This window comes from Furipterus horrens, unplaced genomic scaffold (assembly GCF_987537825.1).
Source record: "Furipterus horrens unplaced genomic scaffold, mFurHor1.1.pri manual_scaffold_6, whole genome shotgun sequence".
Taxonomy (NCBI): Eukaryota; Metazoa; Chordata; class Mammalia; order Chiroptera; family Furipteridae; genus Furipterus; species Furipterus horrens.
Window position 1 is genome coordinate 10,571,314 of NW_028327176.1, and position 16,060 is coordinate 10,587,373.

The 16,060-nt window shown below is 40.0% G+C and overlaps 1 protein-coding gene across 1 annotated transcript in view; it reads right to left on the reverse strand.

Moving 5' to 3' along the window:
• Positions 1–16,060, reverse strand: part of LDAH (lipid droplet associated hydrolase) — a 77,977-nt gene that overhangs the window by 18,742 nt on the left and 43,175 nt on the right. The window contains exon 5 of the mRNA XM_090280948.1: positions 9,135–9,369. Coding sequence (XP_090137074.1) covers positions 9,135–9,369 — 235 coding nt within the window. The remainder of the gene's footprint in view (positions 1–9,134; positions 9,370–16,060) is intronic.

Sequence of the window (16,060 nt, forward strand, 5' to 3'; positions counted from 1 at the left end):
TTGGGTTAGAAAGAGTTTGGTTTATTCTCCTCCATGACAGCAGGGTGGCTGGGGAGAGTAGCCACTGGTAGTAAGCACACACATCAGGGTGAAACAGCAACAGGTTTTATCTGAAATTCTCTTTAAAATGAAAAGTGTGCTAACAATCACCCTGGGAACAGAGGTGGGCTCTGCTGGGGCTGGATGTACGCAGACATGCTCCGAAGGGGGGGCCTGCCTTCGGTACACGGCACCCCCGGGCTGAGGTTGTCTTGCAAGGCGTACGAAGGCCATACACGTCCAGGAGGGATGTGGCGGGTTTTAGTTATGGGGACGGGGGGCGGGTTGGGGGGGAGAAGATGGAGTTCACTGCCTCGGTCACTGGTTCTCTCGCATGGATGGAGCTAGCTCCTAGGGGTTGGATGGGTGCGGTATGCTATAATTAGTCCACGGGAGATGAGTCCCAGGACCATCCTGGGGTGGGGCTGTAGTGGATACGACGTACCTACCGAAAATACCACTGAAAAAACAACCCTTCTTTTCTCTGTTAGAGACACGGGAAAGTTAAAACACACGACTTCACACCCCTTACAGCTAGGGATGTGGCATGGTTCTGGCCAATAATCTATTGGCAGAAGTTCCTGTGGGAAGACTTCTCTTTCTAAGTAAGCCAAAGCCCCATCAGGAATAAGCCCTCCGCTTTCTTCCCCCTTTCCCTTCAGCTGGTTGAACGTGAGGCATGAGGCCTAGAAGGGCAGAAGTCGTCATGTGATCATGGATGACAGCATGGAAATGAAGGTCTATGTGCAAAGCACAAAAGAGTGAAAATCTAGAAAGAACCCACAAACCTGATGGCACCATTCTGATGTTATCTCTGAACTAGATACCTCTAGGTTTCCTGGTGCATGAGAAGAATATGGTCCTGTTTAGGCCACTGTCAGAGTTTTCTGTTATGTGTAGCTACACTCAGTCCTAGCTGATTAAAGCAAGTCAGGATGGGGCCTTTGAGCTTCCTGGGTGTTTTTTGGTCCCAACCCAGGGGCTGGTGCCGTCCCTAATCCCCTATCAGATTCTGGTACTTGGCTGGGGAGAAGGGTGGCATCATGCCGTATCTACACATACTAGGGCTTCCCTGAGAGGGGGCAGAGGTGCGAGCAGACCGAAAAAGAGCCTTTCCAGGGACAGCCCCTCCTCGCACATTTTCTGACTGGTCATGAGGTTGGCAAGAGGTTGCTGAACCTCCTGGAGGGGAATGAGGCAGGTGCCAGCCAGGTAGGAGTGCATGGTAGCCAGAGCCAGATTCTTGGCGTTGAGGACAGACTGTGCGTGAAACTGGATGGCCCGGAGACATGAGTATCACGTGACGTCTTCTTACAAGGGGAGCTCTTTGGTGTTCTTTATTTTATCCAGGTTGTTTTCAGCCTTTTCCTAATGGTGCCAAATGTGGCTTTTAACAACGTGAACACCAAACTTTAAAATATAATTCTTCCATTCTAAAGTTTCTGCAAAACTTAGAGGAATGTTTATTATTCACATAAGGTAATACGCATTTCTCCATAAGCCAAGAATGTGGTCATTATAACCACCCATTTAGTTTGCAAACATATAATCTTAGCTATATGATAATAAGTTCACTAAAGTGAAAAACACAACTCAAAGTGTATGATTTAAAAAAAAGAATACATTTTTTAGAGTGGTGGATAATTTAAATATATGTAAATATAAAATTTTCTTCAGGAAAATATAGTAAAACCTCAAGTCATTTAATTCTAAAACAGAGATGATATTCTAGTACCATATATAATCACCTTTTGCCCTGAATCTTAATACTAACCACAAACACACACACACACAAATCTTTTCTTTCATTGCTGAATTTCAGGCGAAACTTCCATGAATCGTTAAAGTTGCAGTTGGCTTTCACAAATGCATTTTCCTAAGCTACACACATACACGACAGAAGAGGTAACATGGGAGTCTAGTTTTGTCTTGTTCAAAAAATTATTCTGGGATTGAGTTAAAGACATACTCTGAGAAGAAATCTGTGCTTCTTTAGTGAAGCTCACTGAATAGTTCAGTTCTTTTCATATCACTATACATGTTTTCAAAAGTTATTTTCATATTGATTAAGGAAAGATTATGAAAGTTTCTTTCACAAGCCTCTGTGCAACAGAGTAATGTAACCTCCCAGGAATGCCCTTTGTCTCTGCACTGTTTTCCTAGTTAGGTAACTGAAAGGAATTAAAACATCACATCAATGTGGCCTAACTAACGGAAAGACCCTAGAATATTTTTTGAAGTTAATTATCTTGACCTGTGATACTGCTAAGCTAAAATATATTTGCTTTTAGCTTTGATCAGAAAATTCAATTTAGCTGTCTCAGTGAAAAGTCTTTCTCATGAAACAGAACATCTATTCTAAAGAAAATATGTAGGAGCATACATTCCAGAATTAAAATTTAAAAAGCCTATATATTTTCTTTAAAAAAGAACATTGAAAGCAATCCAGTTACATAAGCCGAATGGATGAACACTGTGGTGAAGTTTCTAAAGTATGCTAATTGAATGAGGGCTGCTCTTCTCTGAATGCCGGATGGGAAACGAGGTTTCGCTACGCAGCCTGGTGAAGAAGGCGAAGGCGCAGAAACTTGGCCTGGAGGAAGGGGCAACGGTGTTGGAAATACTTGAATATTTTGGTTCCTTGAATTTTCCAGACCTTACAGCAACAACAACAAAACCTGTGTATAAACTAAAGGATACAGAAACTCAGTATCTAGATAGGGCAGGATTTATTATCCACTACTTGGACTGGCAAACTTCCTCCGTTTGTTTCCGTAAGATTGCTACTGAAGCACAGACGTTACATAATGTGCAAACGTCGCAAGACCTAAGAGTCAGGCTGGCACGTTAAAGGTCATTGTCTGGATGACAGTCGAGACACAGAGAAGCAGGTCTGCAGGGGAAATGTCCAGGAGGCACGGCAAGAATGACCACTGAGAATGAACTTGGACCCGGCCTTCCTTTCTCTTGATAACCCCTCTCTGTGTGTGACCTGAAAACCATGCCACCCACTCAAGTGGCTGGTTTGAATATTGATTAACCTCACCATGCATGGGATAGAAGCTCAGGAAGAGTCTGCTAATCATCAGCAAGGGCCAGTGTCCTATAAGTATTGCTTTCTCTCAGCAGGGACCTTCTTCTGTTTACAGTAAGCGAGGCAAGAGAGATCACTTAAGGGCTGGCCAGGGCAAGCCTGGGCAGAAGTTGCTTTTTTTAAGGGTGCAGGTAGGAAGAGGCTGGCTAGGATTAAAAAAGATGCTTGGTTAAGGATCATACAAAAGTCACTACTAGGAGACTGAATCAAGAACCCGAAAAGAAAGAAGACAGGTATTCTTGCCTCCTCTCCCTTTACCCACGGTCATCCAGACTAGGTGGGTAATGGGGAAGGACACCCCCCAAACCGGAGACCACTGAAGTACTGGTTACTTGGACATCAGAAAGCTAGATCTAGAATGAAGAGAAGAAAAATCAGAGAAGGAAGGAACCTCAAAAATAGCAGGGCTATGCTCCACACATTTGTTTACAAGTTGGTTGTTTGGAGCAGAGATGAAGCAAGCTGGCTCGGTGTCTGGTTTGCTTATGGAGCCAATTATGCACATAGTTTATCTTTACTTTGGTTGTGTGGGAAAGGAATCCCAGGGTTTTCCAAGCAAACGATGTGCATGGTGGTTGCCCTGAGTCATGGAGAGGAATGTATCTTGTGTCCAAACTCTTGCTCCTGGATACCTGCACTTGGTGCTGCTGGAAGAGGCAGTAGGAGGTCAGCCACTGCTGCTGAAAGGAAGATCCCTTCCTCTCAAGTGCAGCTTATGACGACTACTTCTTTAAGAGGGTGTTTATAACTCTGATATAGAAAAAGGAGAACACCTTTAATGATTACCTGTTTTAATTAAAAACATTAAGCGCTTGATTATTTGTCATATGTAATGGATTATGTTCAGCCCTCTGTATTCACGGGTTTCGCATCTGTGGATTCAGCTAGGCTTGAATCAAAAATATTTTTAAAAAATCACAAAAAGTTCCAAAAAACGAAGCTTGAATTTGCCATGTGCTGAAAGTATGCTGAATCCACTCAAATGAAGTGAGTGTAAGCATACCCTGCTGTAGCCTATATGCAAACAGAGGTAATATGCAAGTACTACACCGTATTCTTTTTTCTTCATTAAATCTCTTGGGGTGATACTGCTTAATAAGATTATATAGGCTTCAACTGTAGATTTCTGTGATACATGAACTGTATGTTGCATTGTGTGCCCACCATTTTATACAAGGGACTACAGCATCGGAAATTGTGGTGTCCCTGTGGGGGAGGGGTCCTGGAACCATCTCTCATACTGAGAGATGACTGTACATAGGTCATTAAATACACATAGGAAAACAAATAAAACTTCCTTATATTCCTTGTCCTGATTTGGGTTTAGTAAATATTTCCAAGGAGGCACAGGACAGTACAGGTAGTTGCCTATCTAATGCCTATCAGAAACCCAGATTTTTGGGTAAAGTGTTTTATAGATGTGTATTATATCCTGTCGGTTGATAATGTTGTTGAATTCTTCTATATCCTTGTTAATTTTCTGCCTTGTTTTATCAATTGCTGAGAGAGGAATGTTTAAGCATCCAACTATATTTATAGATGCGTCCATCAGTCCTTTCAGTTCTGTCAGTTTTGGCTTCATATATTCTGTAGCAGTCTTACTTGGTGTACAGGCATTTAGGGCTGCTCTATTTTCCTGGTAGATTGACCCTTCTGTTACTATTGCGGAATGTCCCTCTGTCTCTGACAGTTTTCTTTGTTCTGAAGCCTACTATCTGACACCAGCTCCCCCCTGCTATCCCAAAGTAGAGCGTTCCTATGAAACCTTTCCTAAGCCAGATGGCATAAAGCGAAGGGCGTCTCCCACTTTTCAAAGTTCATATTATGCCCCTCGGCTTTTATGAAAGACCAACATTAGTATGGTCATTTTTTTTTAAGTGAAATTCCTCTTTGGATTTCTTTTGGTTCATGAAAACAGGTAGCAAGTAAGTATTTTTTAAAAGCAAAGTGATGTAATGCAAACTTTCAGAAAGCAGGGGATACCTCTATTACTATCGTCATTCCTGATTCCTCTGAATCAGTGTTTGCATGATATATATTTTCTCATTCTTTTACTTTCAATCTACAGATATAATTTTATTTGAATTGAGTTCTCGGAAGACAATATATAGTTATGCTTTTTAATCCATCTGCCAATCTTTGTCTTTTAATTGGTGTATTTAGACCTTGTTCATTTAATGTAACTATTGGTATGTTAGAGCTTGTATGCCATTTTATTATTTGCTTTCTGTTTTTTCTGTGTTCTTTCTTTTGTCTTTCTACCTGTTACTATGTTTTGTAATTCCATTTTTATTTACGTGTGGTGTTTTTGAGTATCTCTTTGTATACATTTTAAAGCGGTTATTCTAGGTATTACATTTTATATAGATAAAAATCTATCGGTATTGACGTCTTACCATTTCAAGCAAAACGTAGAAACCTTACTTCCCTTTTTGTTCTTTTACCCTCCCCTATTGATAATATAATTGTCTGAAATACTTCTGTGTACTTTTAGAACCATATCAGTGTTACAATTTTTGCTTCAACTGTTGAACGTAACTTAGAAATCTCAAGAAGAGAAGAAAAATGTACTTCCTCTCTTTTTTTCTTTCTATTTTTCCTCTCTTAATGTTTCAAGATTCCTTCTTGTATCATATCCTTTATGTTTAGAGAGCTTCTTACAGTGATTCTTTTATGATACATCTGATGATTACAGATTCCTTTAGTTTTCCTTTACTGGAGAATATCTTAATTTCCTCTTCTTTCCCAGAAGAGTGTTTCCACTGGATATATAACTCTGTATCGACAGTTCTTCTTTTTGCACTTGAAATATATGTGTCATTTCTTTTGGCCTTTATAGATTCTGATAAGAAACCAGCTGTCACTCAAATAAGATTTTCCTCTGTAATTAATGTATCATTTTTCTCTGGCTGCTTTCAAGACATTTTCTTGTTTTAGCTTTCAAAAGTTTAATTATGATGTGTTGTGTGGTTTTCTTTGAGTTTTTCCCTGTTTGGAATTCACCCAGCTCCTTAAATCTGTGGGTTTATGTCTTTTGCCAAATTTGGAAAATTTCTATTTATATTGTTCTATCCTCGTTTACCAATTCTTTTCCTCTGTCCCTTCCACTTTACTGTTGAGCCTATCCATTTTTATTTTAAAATTATTCATTTCTAATTTGTTATTGCATTTTTCAGTTCTAAAACTTCCATTCAGTTTTTCTTCACATCTTTTTCCTGACATTTTCTATTTTTTATTAGTTTCAAACATATTTATTAATTGCTCATGAAAGCATTTTTATACTGGCTGCTTTAAAATTTTGGTCAGATAATTCTATTATCTCTGTCATTTTGGTGTTGGCATCTATTGTCTTTCTCAATTCAAGACAAAATTTTCTGGGTTCTTGGTATGACAAGAATTTTAACTAAAACATGGACATTTTGGATATTATGTTATGATACTCCAGATCTTATTCAAACTTTCTGTTTTAGCTTTTTTTCTTTTCTGATACTTCTGCAGCCAGGAAAGTGGGAAGAGGGGACTTCCCCTCATATTTTCAGAGGGGGCGGAAATCTCAGTTCTCCGCTTCATCTGTTGACACCCAAGGGTTGTGAAAAGGCCCCCCATTATTGCTCGGCAGGGGCAGGAGTTCTGACCCTTCACTAGTCTTCCACTGCTACCATTCTGGCTGGGAGGGGTAGGAGTGCCTTCTCACATGACCCCTACTGGTATCACAGGGGTGGTGGTGGCCCCATTACTGCTAGGCCATGGTGAAAGTTCTCATACTCCACTCAGTCCCTTCCCAGACACCACCCAAGTGGGGAAAGAACTGGATGCCTCATTACCGCTCGGTGTGGGGTGTAGTCCAGGCTTCCCACGTGGCCTTCGTTGCCATGGGCCGCAGTTTTCACTATGGGGCTTGGTTACATTAGAGCAGTTATCTAAAAGTTTCTTTTAGAAAAGTTGCCATTTTTATGGTCCTTTGGCAATTGTTGGGGCTTTTTTGGGTCTGTACCTATACCCATTGGTGTTTCTGGGTTCTGGCTCCAAATATAGACTAGATGTGATAAAAAGAAAACCCAGAGAATGCGCCATTGTGTTACTCCTTGGTTCCAGGGTCCCTACTGTCTGTTTTCTTCTCTAGAGACTTCTATTGCTTGTTTTACATGTCATATACAGGGTTTTTATTCTTAGCAGGAGAAACAGAGAAAGTACATCTATCCCACGTTCTTGGAAGCAGACAGAAGCCCTTGTAAAAAACGAAGCCCTTAACTGGCGAATGCTTTTTAAAAGCCTTTCTCTAGAGTAAAAAGAAAAATATCAAAAAAGAAAAAAGAAAGTAAGAGGAAATAAGATGAGTTACTGAAGTGCAGGTAGAGTAATTTCTTACACGTTTGCCAGAATGTCAAGTGATTTCTGTTTGTTCTCAAGTAATTTCAACGGTGGATTGGCCCTGAGAGATCATAGAGTCTATCCTTGATCTGACCAAGAACCAGGAAGGGGAAAGGGCTGAACTGAGGCCGCTGAGGGAGTCTGGGGCAAAACCAAATGAGAGCTGAGGGTTTCTTACCGGCAGTTAGTGCCATTTTCACGTACTGGGTCATCTCTTTTTTAACTATTATACGAGGGAAAAATGCAGTGCTGGACCAGAAGGTCTTTAAGGGACACCTCCACCTTCAGTCTGTGGTGACTTTTATGACTGTCCTGAACCTTGCACCCCTTCTTGCTACCTCATCTTCTTCCACTGCTCTAAGCTAAGGCCGGAATAAAGACGAGGGGTTGGGTAGAATGTGGAAGGGAAGAAAAGCCCACAAATACAGAAAATGCCCTGAATTTCTATTTGTGATGACTGCTTCTTGCGACATATTTGGAGAAACACCTGTCCTACAACATGTAGCCTGTACAAGAGCAAAGGCAGGGCTGGGACTTGTTTCTGGATTCACTACGCACATGGTCTTATGGCACTCAGTGCAGGCGAGCATGATACACGTATTCAGGAGTCCTGTCTTTATGCTTAATTGGGGCCAAAAGACAATGGAGCAGCTATGGTAAAAGGACGCTTACTGCGCAGAGTAGCTGATGGCCTGAGTTTGGACACTACTCACTAGCTGTGTGACTCTGGGAAAATATCTGCTCTTCTATTATGTACAGACCTATCTTTTTTGTACCTCAGTATCTCCACCTGTGAAATGGGAACAGTAACAAAAACTAAACCTCATTAATTGTGAGAAATACAGGTAAAATCTTAGCATGGTATCCTTAGCTGCTACTATAACTGTTGTTATATCATTCAGTGAAGGCCTCATAAATAAAATACTAAATAGACAATTTTCATATATTATATTTAATCCTAGAATAATCTCTTGAAGTGTGGGATATTACTATCTTCATCTTACAGATTAAGAAAGTAGGATTATTTTATGAAAATCATTTATAAATACAGTATAAATGAATATTAACTAAAAAGATAGGTTACATGAAAAACATTTGAAAAGGAAAGTAACAAAAACATACCCTGGCACATTTAGAAAATATAATTGGCAAAGCAGTTATATTACCAGAGTTATATTACCACGACTATTGCTTATTACTTTTTAAATTTAACCCCTTCCAGAACCATTTGAGGAGGAAAATAAAAGCAGAGCCCGTTCGCTCTATGGGAATATCGGCCTAGTTTGCTCGGGCTGGTTCGGCACAGTTCTTGCACTGGCCTATCAGGGCACACCCTGGATTCCCACAAGGAATCCATGTATACCACGTACAGAAGAATCCCTCTCACTTTTCTGCAGCTAGTGTGCAGAAGTAGCAAGATAAGGTTTAAAAGTAAAGCTTGAAGAGCTTTTTCTATGTCAAACACAACTCTCCCCACTCTACTGTCATTTTATTTTTTGTTTTAAACTTTTGGAAGAAAAAAGTCCAACAAACAATTCCTTGGTTGCTATTCATCCAATATCTAAGGTTATTCTCCTAATGCTTTCTGATATAAGAATAAACCCATACATGTTTAAAGGTGCTTACTTACCGAGGCAGAATGGCTCCAACAAACTCAGGAGCGAAAACTCACTCTGAAAGTTCATCCTTTGAAGGCCCATTCTGATCAACCAGGACTTGACTATCTTCGGACATGGTTTAAGGAATAAGTAGCTGGACGCATAGAGAGCGTATCGAAGCCAGCACAGAATTGGAGTGGCGATCCTGCCATTGGGTGTCTCAGACATTCGCTCAATCGTTGGGAAGAGCAGAAAGGAACGAATTATCTGCAAGAGAAAGCATATTTTGATGAGAGTTTCTTAAGGGATAACCTATTGCTTTATTGTTTCTTTTATATAATATTGACAAGTGACTGGGTTTTGGAATATATCTAAAGATCTGTTCAGACTAAGAATCACCATCCACTGCTGTACCAGCCCACAACCAATCTGGGAAGGATATAAGGATGTCCCTTGAATTGTTGGGGTTAATTTTCAGGGTGAGAAAGAAATCACATTCCTAGGTAACTTCTTGATTGTGACAATCCTTTTGAGGGACTCATGAAAGTAGAAATTAATATACCATCTTAGTAGTTATAACAACTTGATTTCACTAATGATATCAGAAATACAGCCACATAAAAACTCTATTTCTAGTCAGCATTTCTTTTATTGATTATATTTGGAGAGAGTCCACTTCAGAAAAGCTCCTCTGTTCCTTAATCTTACCAGCCAAAGACAATCTTTAAAAGGCCAGGGACAAATGAAATCTCTACCTCGTGGGAAAATGTTTAAGGACAAAATATAATTTCAACTAAATTCCTCAGAATATCAGGAAATGTGTTTTAATAATACTCCAGAAGAAAAAAGAGCATTGCTAAACATTTAAAATTTACCATTTAGCATGTTAATATTAAAAAAAATATAAAAATAATTGTTATGGGGAATTAGAAGTCAATGACAGAGTAACAAAAATGGAATAGATTATCAATGTTAACATTGCAGAAAGGGAAATGAGAATGAACTCAATGGTTTTGTTTTCTGAAAATAAAAACTTAAATTGTTAAGTATCACATACTAAAAAGCATACAAAATGTAAATGTGACATTTAACACATAGTTTATAAAATGAATAGCTACGTGAGTCAAGAAACAAAACACTGCCAGCATGGCATCCTCCAATCCCAACTCCGTCCAGACTTCCTCACTTTGCTTTGTACCAATGCTTATTATCCCTTAATATTATAATCACTCCCTTGTTTTGCTTTACATTAGTACTTCTCATCCTGCCACAGAATGAATTGTCTCCCCCAAATCTATATGCTGAAGCCCTAACTTCCAATGTGACTGTATCTACAAGTACTTTTTAAATCATTTATGTTTTTGATTTTTTTTTTCCTTTTTGAGAGGAAAGGAGGGAGGTGGGGGCGGGGGGAGAGAGAAACATGGATTTGTTGTTCCACTTGTTTATGCATTCATTGGTTGCTTCTTGTATGTGCCCTGACTGGGGATCAAACCTGCTACCTTGGTGCATCTGGACGACGTTCTAACCAACGGAGCTACCTGGCCAGGACTCCAATGTGGCTGTATGCAGAGATAGGTAATTAAGGTTAAATGAGGTCAGAAGGGTGGGGCTGACGGGTTAAGTTATCCCTATAAACAGAGACCCCAGAGAGCTCAGTCTCTCTTCCAGAGCACACACAAAGAAGAGGTCTGGTGGTCCGGTGAACACCCAGGGGGAAGGCGGCCATCTCCAAGCCAGGAAGAAGTCGCACCAGAAACCAACCCTGCTGGCATGCTGGTCTTGGACTTCAGCCCCCAGAAAGAATAAATGTGGTTGCTTAAGCCACACAGTCTATGGCATTTTGTTATGGCAGTTCCAGCAGACCAGTACATATCCCATAATACTACAGTGAACTTCTTTCTGTTAATAAACTTTTTATAAACGTAATCATGCAGTGTGTTTTCAGTTTTTACTTCCTTGACTCACCACTTCCTATTAAGATTCCACCATGTTGATATATGTAGCAATAGGTTACCTTTGCTCTGTAGTTTTCCATTGTGAGAACATACTTCAACTTATTTATTTTGCTGAGAGATATTTGGGTTGTTTCCAGTCCAGAGATACTGTAAGGATGCTGCTCTGCACATTCTTGTACATGCTTCTGGGTGCACACGTGCATGTATTTCTGTTGGCTGTATCAGCTCAAAGTAGAGAAACGGTGCCCACATGTTCAGCCTTAGCAGATGCCCAAAAAGCTTTCCAAAGTAGTTGTGCCGATTTACCCCCCTAACAGCAGACATGAGCATCCATATTTTTACTTATCTTCACCACATTTGGCACTGGAAACTCTGTAATTATGACTAACCTGGTGTACAGTGGTATTTCACTGTGGCCTTAATTTGTTGAATACTTTTTATATGTTTATTGGACATTTTCTATATCTCCTTATTCAAGTCTCTTACACGTTTTCTGTTAGGCTTTTTTTTTTTTTAAATTTATTCACAGGAGTTTTTATTCTGCATACCAGTCCTTTATCTCGTGGCAGTCCTTGGCTTGTCTATTCAACTCTTATTAGTCTTTTTCTTTTTTTTTCATAATGGAGATAAGTTCTTAAGTTTGATGCAGTTGAGCTGAACAATTTTTCCTTTCTTCATAGTTATTTGTCTTTGTGCCTGGTTCAAGAAATTCTTCTTTCACCTCAAATCATGAAGATATTATTTTTTCATTCAAAATGTTTTAGAAATCAGATAGTGCTACCTCTTACCTATTCTATAATGTGGGTTTAAACTTCCGATTGTGCTTAACTTCAGTGCGAGCCTGTTCCTGTGATTTGAGGTATCGGTGATTTGCCATTTACCTGATGTATTTACATTCCTCCTGGCTGGATGAGCTGAATGCACTTTTCCCATCAGGACCGGAGAGTAAAGGTGGGTTTTTGTAGACTTGTCTCTTGTAATCTTCTAGTCCTTTTTCATTGTAACCTGTTTCAGGGTGTTGCTCAAATATTAAAATTGATCAGGGAGCACACCTGTAATTCTGCCTTCATGTCGCACTTATTAATGGGAAAAAGGGATTTGAGGGTAAAACTGTGGAGGACTTTTTTCTTTCTAGCCTTATCTTCTTGTTTTTCCTTGGTCATTATCTGTCAGCTAAACGCTCAGTCATTTCCTGCAGACTTTTCCTTTGCTCTCAGCAACGACAGATATTTTAGTTGTTTTGTGGTCACAATAATTCAACCTCTACTAGATCTCCTCTGTTACATAAGAATGTCCTGTCCCCTGAACACCTCTATGGCCTCCATGGGGAATAGAAGACCTTCTTCAGGAGCAGGGGGCCACAGCCTTTTCAGATGATTTTTAAAATGCTGGCTGGGCGATAAGATTGCAAAATGCTCACAATGTGCTTTCTGAATGAATGCAGGGTTTCGGCTGGAATGCAGGAGTTTCCGACATTTTGGCGTCTTCTCAAGTACAAAGCAGAGATGCTGGATGGAGAGGGTGCTCAGTGAGGCCTTTTGAAGCCTTCACGGGCACCTGTAATGAGGTCACTGTCAGCTCCCGAATGTCGGGGATGATCCAGGTTCCTCCAGTCGGAGCTGGCTGCCTGGGCTGCAGTGGGTTTATACAAAGGTCATACACAGCCGACTCCTGAGCAATGTGGGCCTTTGGGGTGCTCACCCCCATTCAGTCAAAAGTCTGTGAATAATGATGGACTCCCCTCAGACTCAGTCCATTCCTTGTTATCCACAGGGGATTGGTTCCAGAATCCCTATGGACACCGAAATTGGCAGATCCTCAAGTCCTTTCTATAAAATGGTGTAGAGCAATGTCTCAGAGATGTGGAACTATGCTCTTCAGAGTGGCAAAGATTAAGAAGTCTAACCATACCAAGTATTACGATGTGGATCAAAAGGAACTCTTAAACATGGCGTTAGTCGTTCCACGATCCTCCTCTGTGTCTGAAAGTACAACCACTTTAGTGGGTGTCTGGAGCTCACAGAGAGAGTAAATTGTTATTGTATGGTCTGATGGTAGCAGTTTAGTTCAGTGAGCTGGCATGCCACTTGGATGGCAAGCAGCGTGCTGTAAGAATCTGCGAGACAGAAATGATAAAACAATTTTCAGCATCTGGAGTGGTGCTACGATTAAGCATGGATTCTGCACCCTCAGATTCAGAACTCTTCCGTTATTTTTTGGGTAGTTGTAATGTCACGTGTCCTTTTATTCCCATAAGCGGTACTGGGCTTAACAAAACCTGAGACTTAAAACAGGGGTAGATTCATAAAAAGCAATCTTTGGTGTTGCGAGAGGTGGGGCTCCTCACTGCCCTGCAGAGGCCTCCCCGCAGAAGGGCTAGGAAGGAGCTACCTTCTTCCCTAGCCCACAGGGAGCGTTCTCCCTCAAGAACAGGTTTCTTGATGGCAGCTGCAGCGGCAGCAGAGATAACGATGAAAAAGCGGACTTCTCAGCTTCGGCCAAGCCTCAGTCGCACCTGGATCTACGTCTGTGGTAAGGAGGCCAGGTCAGTCACAGTTAAGTCCCCGCAGGCTCTTGGGCAGCCAGTATTCTTCAATAACACCGCTCAAAGCTCTGTGGTCTGGTCGTTCACAGTGAGGTTTGCAATCTACCTGAAATGAATTTTTACGTGTGGTGCGAAATGTGGGCCCAATGCAATTGCTTTTGTTTCCATATGGAAACCCCATCATCCCAGCACTATCAAGTGCAAAGGCTGCCCCTCCCCTGCTTTTCTGCAGAGACACTTGTGTTGGAAATCCCGTGTGTATGGGAACGGGTCCCTTTCAGGGCTCTCTAATCTGTTCTCCTGTCTACTTTTCTAACTCCCCGAAGAGCACAATGTCTTATTTACTAAAGATTTATAATATACTTTGATATCTAGTAGAATAAGTTAAATCCCATCTTGTTCTTCAAAAATGTCTTGAGTCTTTTTGGCTCTCTGCATTTCCATAAGCATTTTGGAATTGGCTATTCAAGTTCCTCAAATATCTTCCTGAGATTCTGATGGGGATTGTACTAAATTTATAAACTGATTCGAAGAGAGGTAATATCTTTACAATATTGGGTTTCCCAAGCCATGAACATGGCATAGTTCTCCTTTTATTATAAATCTTTAGTGTCTCTAAAAACATTTTATACCTTTTACAGGTACTAATCATGTACAACTTTTGTCAGATAATTAGGTACTTACTATTTTTAAGCTTTTGTAAGTGGAATGTTTAAAAAATACCATTTTCTAGATGGTTGTTGCTTATATGACATAAAAGATATTTGCTTGTTGATTCTGTGTCCAGTAAACTTACCAAAGTCCTTTGTTAGTTCTAATAACTTGTCTGTAGATTCTTTTGGATTTTCTAAGTACATACTTGTATCATCCACAGATAGTTGTTTCTTCCATTCGAATCCCTGTATCTTTTATTTTTTTCTTCTTTTATTGAGTTAGCCAAAGCCTTAATATAATGCTCAATAGAAATAACTCTTGCTCCTGAACTCAGAAATAATTTCAATATAATCATCATAAAGCATGATGTGTGATGAAGGTTTTCTAGAGATGCTCTGTAAGATCAAAAAATTTCCTCTATTTGTAGTTTGCTAATTGTTTTTTAAAATCATAAATGGATGCTGAATTTTATTAAATATCTTTTCTATACCTATTGAGAAGGATTATATGATTTTTTTCCTTTTATTTATTAATGTGGTAAACTACCAACTGATTTTCTAATGTGAAACTACCTTTCCATTCTTGGGATAAGCCCACCATCCTTTGTACGTTACTGTATTCGGTTTCCTAATATTTCGTACAGGGCTTTTTCATGTTGACAAGTGAGCCTGGCTGGTAACTTTCTTATATTACTTTTTTTTCCAGGTTTGGATATAAATAAAGTTTTTGCTACTTTGAGAAAACTGAGTTTGAGAGTATGTTCTCCCTGTCCATTATCTAGAGGATTTTATAAAATAATAGAATGATTTATTTTCTGAATATTTGATAGAACTCACCAGTGAAGCTTGGAGCTTTATTTGAAGAACGTTTTGACTACTGATTGATTCATTTTCTTTCATGGCTTCGTACCATTCATTCCAGCTTTCCGCTGCTCCTTGAATCTGCTTTGATGTTATATTTCTCTAGGGATTTGTCCACTTCATTTAAACTTCCCAATTTATTGGCATAAAGTTCATGTATATATCCCACTATTACACTTCGATCTCTGGTGGGCCTTTTATAACTATGAAGGAACGCTCTTCATCTCTAGTAACGCTCCTCCTTTAGTGCTTATTTTGTTCAAAATTAACATAGCTTCCAGCTTGCTTTCAGTTAGAATTTGCAAGATACAACTTTTCCTCCTTTTACTTCCTGCCTTTCTGTAACCTTATATTTAGAAGATATAGTTAGACTTTTTATATAATCTGACAATCTCTGTCTTTTAACTAAAATGACTAATACATTTACTACATTTTCATTTAAGTAACTGCTAATATTTTAGAGCTAAAACTGTGTAAATTTAAAATCTTATTCTGTGCTTGCTATTTTTTGTATCCCCTCACCTCACTTTTCTTTTTTCTTAACATCTTTTGCTTGACAGTGATATAAATAATAACACGTAATTGACAGTAAATACTAAATAAATGAGTGACTGATGTGAGAGTAAAACGTGTATGTAAATAGCCATAACTGACTGATAATTCTAAAGAATGATATGACAATTGAAGGAACACATAACAACGGATAATAAGCTAAGAACCGAGTAAAAGACGCAGAATGCCAGGAAGCCCCAAGTCCCACGGGCGGGGGGTGGGGTGGGCAGGAGGGCATGAAATAATGGCAGAACGCTGGGAGCTGTGGGTGGCGGGGGCACGGCTTTAAGGAGGGGTCGGGGAGGGGGGCCTCCGTGAACGGCTGCACCTGTGCAGCATGGCGTGAGCTGGAAGAGCCTGGGGAAAGGGCTTTTCTGGGAGAGGGAGAA